This window comes from Centropristis striata, chromosome 19, assembly GCF_030273125.1.
Source record: "Centropristis striata isolate RG_2023a ecotype Rhode Island chromosome 19, C.striata_1.0, whole genome shotgun sequence".
Classification (NCBI taxonomy): Eukaryota; Metazoa; Chordata; class Actinopteri; order Perciformes; family Serranidae; genus Centropristis; species Centropristis striata.
The window spans coordinates 17031527-17039779 of record NC_081535.1 but is presented as its reverse complement, the minus strand read 5'-3'; the positions used below and the strand labels follow the sequence as shown (position 1 = coordinate 17039779).

The following is an 8253-nucleotide window of genomic DNA, read 5'->3' as shown; positions in this document are numbered from 1 at the left end:
AAGGGGGAGATTTCTCAGTGAAGCAGCTGCAGATGTGCTCCTTCAGCAAACTGAATATATCCAGGAGGTCAAAAAAGCTTGTCAGCATGTGCAACAAAGTAAATCTTGGTGCATATGCCCTTTGGGGAGCTGGGGATTGGGTGGGTAGTGGATGGAGGTTTTCAAATATAAAAATGTCATTCTCTATGTCATTCATCTGGTTGGGAGAAAAATCAGCTCAAGCCCAAGTCTATCAATGGCAGTTATGAGTGCAAGGCATCTGCATGCAGAGAAGAAAAGTGAGGGAAAGTCTTGTGGAGATCAACCCAGGAGCTGCTTTTAATCATGCAAACCATAGAAAATGTGCAATGCAACTAGACACCCAGGGTAGTATTTCTCCAGGCCTTAAACAACAACTGAGGGCCACTGTGATGGACTGTTTTGTGAACGATGCAGCAAAATATGGAGTTCTTTCAAGGGTGAGGACAGACTGCAGTGGAAAGAACAATAATTCCTGCCTGAAGATGAATGTCTTCAGAGGGTCTGGAAGATGAAGTGCCATAAGAGAAGCAAGCACACAGAGACTGTAAGGTGATGTGTGGCGGTGAGTGGTAAAAACATCTACTAGAACTTCTTTGCTTTCATAGAGTCAGAGGCTATGTTGGATATCGACAATATGAACATAAGGGGTGTCAATAAATAAGTACTTCCACAACCCCAATACAAAGTCACAAAATATGTTTACATGTGCAGTCAGCATATATTTGGAAACACAAGAACTGATCCTGAAACTACATGAATACAATACAGTGAATAGTTCTCAAACTGGTAAATGACATATTCAAGCCATGCTTATCTATTCACCCAATAACAGTTTGGATATGTCATGAGCCATTGAGATGTGGGGCATCTAAGATAGTCCTCTCTCTGTCCTTCCTATCCTGAATCAAGACTATAATATGACTTTTTGTGATTTTGAAAGACATACTATACTATGACTTTTTGTGATTTTGAACGACATACTATATTATGACAATTTTGAAAATTTGGATGACATAATACACTATGACATTATTTTGCAATTTTGGATGACATCGTGATTTTTAACAACTTGCTATACTATGACTTTCTGTGATTTTGAACGACATACTTGAGATTTTAAACGACATGCTATACAATGATATTTTTTGCAAATTTGGACGACAAACTTTAATGACTTTTTTGTGGTTTTGGACGACATACTACACTGACATTTTTTTGTAATTTTGGGAGACATTGTGATTGACAACTTTAATACAGCAATTTTAAAAACCATGCTATATTGAAGCCAAGACTAACAGTTTCATAAATTCAAGCACTGTTCTCTAATTACAAAAAGTACCCAGCATACTGTGGGACCATTTATCGCATATAAGGAGGACAGTGTCCACTCACAGCTTTATGGTTTCTGCATTCTGATGGCTGTTATATTTTTTATACCTTAATTTAATGATGACCACATTGATTGACTGATGTGTCAGGGGCACCAAAGGACCATATCTCACTAAACCAGAGATTGTACTGTAGGGCTTGATAGAAGGCCAGAGGACTTCATGGTTTGCACTGCTTAACCTCTTTATGCTCCTTTTTGTCTCTCTGGCAGCCTCAGCTAAAGAGCTTCTAAGCACCCAATGGAATTCTTTCCTTGCATCGTCCTTTGAATGTATTCTGTCCCACTTGCACTTCCGCTGACCGTGTTGCTTTTTCAATCTGGAACAATAAGGTCCATGAATCTTTTATAAAACAGAAGGCAGCCCTACCACTAGGAAAAAGTAATTATCAAATCAATAACCCATGGTGGAAGTGGAACCCTGCAGAGAAAGAGAAAGCTACTTAAAAGCTTCATCCAGACCTGATATTTTAGATTTTAGTACATTTGAAAGGTGCAGGGGAGTCTCGTGTTAAGGACAAGTTACGTTTTAAACAGACATTTAACTTGCTAGAACAATTTAACATATCTCTGCAAAAACAGCTTAAATTTTGTGACCATTTTTCAATTATTCTAGTGTGACAAATTGAATTAAAAAAACGTGTTTCTAAATGTTTGACACTTCATTTTGTTTAAAATCCACGCTTTTCAAAACTTAAAAAACACACCATTAAAATTCCAAAGGGATTTCCAGCACCCGTAGGAATGTATTTATCAGCAGTTAAAATTTCAAGATGTAAAAAAAAAAAAATGTTTGTGCAGTTTATGTACTATGTTCACATTATTACACAAAGCAGTCAGAACTTAGCGAAAATGTTTATGTGCAACAGAACAGTTTTAGACAGTATGTTGGGACAGTGGAAGGGACTGACATCTAGTGGATAAACATTACTACTACAGTCATATTTCAGGTTGTCAGCATTTTCCCCAACTTCTTACAGTACAGCAATCTAAATGCAGTTTTGATTGAGAAGGTTGTTTTCTGTTTGACGTAGTACAAAATTCACGAAAACTAGCATTTCTCTAACTTTCTGTGCATTCAGTGTAAGTGCTTCTGGTATGATTAGTGCCTTTGTCTCATCAAGACAAAGAATTAATATCAAATTCTTTATCAGTGTTGACAAATAAAGAGTTAAATGACTGTTAGCTGCCCATATTACTTTTTAGTCATGTTTTGGAACACTGTTAGGAAATCGCTAAAGTGGCTACAAATGCACAATCAGAAATGTCATGAACTGCCAAACTTTATTGTTTTTAGATCAAAACAAAGCACAGCATTAAAACATTTCAACACTGTAATGACATCCAACCCACTGTCAAGTGTGAAAAAGATGCAATCAAGCACTTTTGGCTTAACATCATGCTCAGAATTAATGTGAGTCAAACTAGTTTGTTTGGCTATGAAAATAATTCTACTTTTTCAATGAGTTTACATTACTATCAAAAAGTTGAATTTATCATGCCAAAGCTTAAGCAGACAGGTGAAAAGAAGATTCACAGAACTTCGAGTTTGTGACGTTGAAAAAAAACGTTCGATCATTCGTTTGATTTTGTGGTCAAGAAACTGTTTCAGTATGCAGCCTGTAATGCAGTGGAGCACCAGGTCCTCGGCAGGACGCAGGTGAGATCAGCCCAGATAGAAGGAGGGGGAGGGGAGGAGAGGAAAAGAATGGAGTTTTAAAGGGATCTTTGAAATGGGGTGGGGAGAGGGTTCTGGTTTTAGAAACAGGGAAAGACGGGGAAAGGGGAGGGCTGATTTCGAGGCTTTGTGTTCATTTCTTCTTGGGTTTTGCCTCCAAGGGTAGGCCAATATCCTTTCCACGCAGTTTCAACCCTGTTCATGAAAGAAGATGAACAAAATGATTTTCAATGGGGTAATAATAATAATTATTTAAGTATGAGTGAGTATTTAGTGGGTATTCTTACCGATTGCTCTCTCGATCTTGCCCATGACCTGGTTGTTGGGAATTGCTCTCCCACACTCGTAGTCCGCAATGACTTGAGGCTTCTCATTAATTTTCTGAGGAAAAGATTTATCATAAATAATTTAGAATTTGCAATGTGCAACCACAAACCAACGTGCAGAATGAGGGTTACAATTCCACAGGAAATCGCTTTGCCAGCTGAATAAAACAATACAAATATCTTTCTATGAAAACGAAGCTAACTGTGAAATAAGATAATTTTATACTCAAAGTGATGGCATTATGCCAAATGTGGCTGCATATTGGTTATCAAAATGTGATTTGGGGTTTCCACACATTTCCACCAATTCGTTTTTAAGACCTCTTGCATAATATTTTACCTCATTTCCATGAGTTTTAGTAGTTTAATATAACAATAATAGGGTGCCATAATGAAGCCCTTACACCAACCCCCATTCCAAATCTGGACATGCAAGTCCATCTGTTTGAGAGCTTTGTTCAGGCTTTGGTCAAACATCATTATGCAGCCAGCTTGCCTGGACACCTCTCTGACAACAAGCAAATATAAGAAGGGCACAATTCCAAATGTGGAAAGGTAAGAACGCTTTGTTTCCCCACAATTCAACAATGTACTAAATACATGTCAACATATTAGAACTCTGTATACTCACAGTGGCCAGGTCTTTCTGGGTCAGACCTCTCTCCTGTCTGCCTTGCTGGATGACCTTGCCCACCTCTAGGGGAACCCTGTCATGGTGTAGCTCCTCTGTCTCCCGGTCCAGTTTGGCCGTGTTCCTTGTCACAAGATGCTGTTTGTTCTGCCCTGCAGACCCTGTGTGACAAGCAGTGGATCAGAGTCATGTTGAGGCATCAACCAGGGTGACACATCTGCAGCACTAGCACTAAATGAACCTGTCAGCTGTGATTGTCATATTCTGCCTGCAAAATTTCTTGGAAATTTTCAAATTTGTACATAAAGTATAAATTTACATTTCTTGGATGTCTCAACGTCCTCCCCACGTCTCTGAGCAGCTGTGATTGCCTAGAGAAAAGATGGACAGGTACAAATATTACATTGCAAAAAATTTCAGATTTATTGACTGTACATGACAATATGACCATATTGAACATTGAGCTAATTATTTCAAAACGGTCTGTTAATATGTAATGAATCTGCTTATCAAATTATGACACTTAAATTAAACAAAAAACACATGCACAGTCCTACCCGAGCACAACCTTGACAACTTTACAACTGGGTTCAGATTTATTGTCGGGATATAACATTAAGACCATACTATATTCAGCTTTTGGCTTATTGTTACAAAACATGTAGTTAATAAGTAACCATTCTGCTTATCCAAGTATGATGCATAATTTAAACAAACATGCTAGTTCCTGTCTGAGCACAACCAACTTTACCACTGGGTAGGGCTGTGGCTAATCTTTAGGCTAACATTTATTTCTCAGGAACTAACATAACAAAAAGACAAAAATAGCAGTAACAGTAGATTAATTTTGAATGGTCAGTGGCATTTAGGGACATCAAACGCAAAAGCATGGTCTTCGGCGATTAGTGTCAACTACCAAGGCCTAGATCGTCACACACTTAAAATAATCGCCTAAGGTAATATTTTGTCAAAATTGTTTTTTGCCCTCTTCATGACGCCGACCACCTATGGTAAAATCGCCTACATCCTCAGTTGATCAGATCATGTGATTTTACCCCTTTAAGATCATCACTTCTTTGTCAATTTGCCACATTCATAGGCATCAAATAAGAACCCAGCAAAGAAGAGCTAGAGGGAGATTGTTTAGTTATCAATTTAGTTTATCAGTGTTTTATTGTTGACACTAATATTGGTAACACTTTATTTTGAAGGTGTCTACATAAGAGTGACATGAGTGTGTCATAAACATGACATGGGATGTGTCATGAACATTAATGACACTTTGAAGTAACATTAATGCTCATGATACTTGTCATGTCATGTTTCTGACAGGCTTGTGTGACTCTTATGTAGACACCTTCAAAATAAAGTGTTACCACATCTTGCTTAAGTCACGAAGGCATGCTCAAAAAATGGCCCAAGTAATTTTTTTCTCTTAAGTTACATAATTTACACACAGTGTTATTACTATGCCAATAGCCAGTCTTTGTTACATCCTTTTTGAGTGAAATGATCAATAAATGTCATATGTTACACTTTTGGTTAACTTTTTTGTGTTTCCTGCAAAACGTGAACAAATTACTTAGGCGATTATTTTAACAGGGTGACGATTTGATTTCATAACAGTCATTTAACTACCACCAGCATGGGGGTTGGGCGTGACGTCCTATGCCACACAAAAGCCAAAACCTGTTTATGGCGTTATATTAGCTCATGTTAGCTATGGCCAAGTATCCTTTTTAGGTTAGCTGGCTAATGCTAGCTAGCTAGTTGCTATTTTGGTCGACGTCAAATATTAAATCAACAGTAACGTTAGCTACCCCTGCCTCTAGTCATCAATTCTGAGTAAGGCTTCGTTTGCCGAATAGTCTACGAGTAAATTTAAAAGGTTACGCGTTGACAAAATATGCATTTAATGCGAGTTTCGGGGAAAATATGAGTTAGATTGCAATCAAAACACGAGTGCCCTACTAACTCAGCGGCACGAAGGGCTCATACGTCTCCCTGACTCGACCCAACACTACTGGTGTTAGTTTCACCAGTTTAGTTAACGATTAACGATTAGTTGAAAAAGACAGACGACCATGTCCACAGTTGTTGTTATTAGCTTAACTCAATCACGAAGCATAAGCGATGTTTGCTTGAACCCCCAACCACGTGTAAAGTTACCACATTTTGATATTAAGGTATGCACTAGCAGTTTACACGGGTGTTTTCTATAACCTAAACCTGATTTTGGTTAGTTTAGAGGATCCATAGTTAAGATTTTGCTTCGGACCAAGTCAGACAAACACAGAAGACATGCTAACCTGCTTGGATTTGGCCTGGGCAGCAGTCGGCCCCTTCTTCCTCAACACAGTCACGGTGTCCCAGTCACTCTCTGCCATGTTTTCAGGGGTTCACTCGTTACCCGTAATATTCAAGATAGATACAAAAATAAGTACAACTTAGCGTGTTCAAAATAATCCTTTTTAAAGAAGGTAGTGTTACTTCAGCGTTTCTGACGCTCCTTCCACAATTATCACCCACGCGTTCTGCCAAAGCTTTATTTACAACAGACTGGTGAACAGTGACTTAATGCAGTCTCAGCAGCGACCCCTGCTGGTGGAGCACGCTGTGACCTACATACACATCAACAGGTTTCCAACAGTGTGGCAGTGCGACATGTCTGATTGCACATTTAAAACAAACATTACATCAGACACTGCACTGCCTATTGTCCAGTTGATACAATCAGTTTGTTGTATCTGTTGGCTGTTTGAGAAGAAGGTGCACAAACTTACAAAGTCCAGTCTTAAATAATTAAACATTAACAAATAAGATATTCCTTTATTAGTCCCACAACAGGGAATTTTTTATTAACTACATTAAAAATCTAACCCATAAGAACCCAGACCTATTTATCCTTGAAGGAACATTATAGGGGATATACCACAGACCAAGTGAACCACATAGAACACATTTCTAATTGTTTTTTTTATACTACCCGTAAATGTCAAAGATCTGTGATGTGACATATATGTTACAATGGGCGTTCATGGTATTTATGTTTATATTTCTTATTTTAAAATTTAAAAAAAACTAGACACCTTTTCTGCCTACAGAAAAACTAATTTTCCTTTTTCTTTGCATTTCCACATTTATCAAAATTGTGACATTAATAGTGCTGTTTAACAACAAATTATTTTTCAGATTTATTTTTAAGTAAGAAAATAATAAAATAATAATAAATAAAAACAAATAACCCATTTGCCTTTTTGTTTGCATCTCCATAACATTTGTCAAAATTGAGAAGATTTGTAGAAGATTTGTTACATGGGTGTCATCCGTGGGTTCTTGTGGGTTAAAAGGAAGGTTTAGGTTTAGACATTACTCTGAATAATGTTAGCTCATAGCAGCAATTGTATCTTATGTGTGCAGTATTTTTTCTATTCAAGGGGAATTTAAAAATAACAGTGTAGAGCATTTATCAACTTTTACACAAAGGTAGCATGAAGATAAAATAGGCATACTGATCAGACCAGATAAGCCATAATTTAATTTAAAAATCTAGCATGTTCAACAACATTACAATACAGGATGTAGAAAAAGTATTACATGTTAAACTTAGCATCATAATGAGTGAAAATATACCAATAAAAAATGTGCGAATAATTGGATTGTCAATCATTAATTTGGTGGAAGTCAGCTGGACAACATTTTGCATTATTGAAACTATATATAGGCCACAGTCTACCAGTTACAAGACATTTCAGAGGCAGCATCACTGTTTCGTCGTGTGCGGATGGGGGACCAGCCAAACTCCGAGTGGGCGTCCTCAGCATGGTGGAGGCGTCCCATACGGTAGCCATATTTGGAACCCTGTTTCCCTGCCCAGGTGCGAGGCTTGGGATTCATCTGGAAATAGACGAAGCAGAAATTAGTGAAGAGCACCATGCAGTATCTGATGTTTTTCCAAGTCTCAGAAATAGTCCTGAGAAGAAAATAGCAATTAATAAAATTTCTAACTTTCAAAAATGAGGATTCAAACAAAACAACTAGCTAAATCATCTATTCGACAACCCTAGTTAATTTCAGATTCTCACAATAATTCAGCATTCATCAGCAAAATTCTTTTTTTTTGTACTATGCTCCGCTATTGCAAGTACAGGTCCATGAACAGTTAATTATCATCCATCATTCTATCTCTGCAGTTTAATGATTAACATTA

The 8253-nt window shown here is 37.6% G+C and overlaps 1 protein-coding gene across 1 annotated transcript; it reads right to left on the bottom strand.

Annotated features, from left to right (window-relative positions):
• Positions 1–2673: 2673 nt before the first annotated feature.
• Positions 2674–7241, bottom strand: edf1 (endothelial differentiation-related factor 1). Its single transcript, XM_059358295.1, has 5 exons — positions 6353–7241; positions 4363–4414; positions 4044–4204; positions 3374–3467; positions 2674–3281 (listed from the first exon to the last, which is right to left on the bottom strand). Exons 1-5 carry the CDS (start codon positions 6428–6430, stop codon positions 3220–3222), a joined length of 447 nt encoding a protein of 148 aa, XP_059214278.1. The 5' UTR covers positions 6431–7241; the 3' UTR covers positions 2674–3219.
• Positions 7242–8253: the final 1012 nt, after the last annotated feature.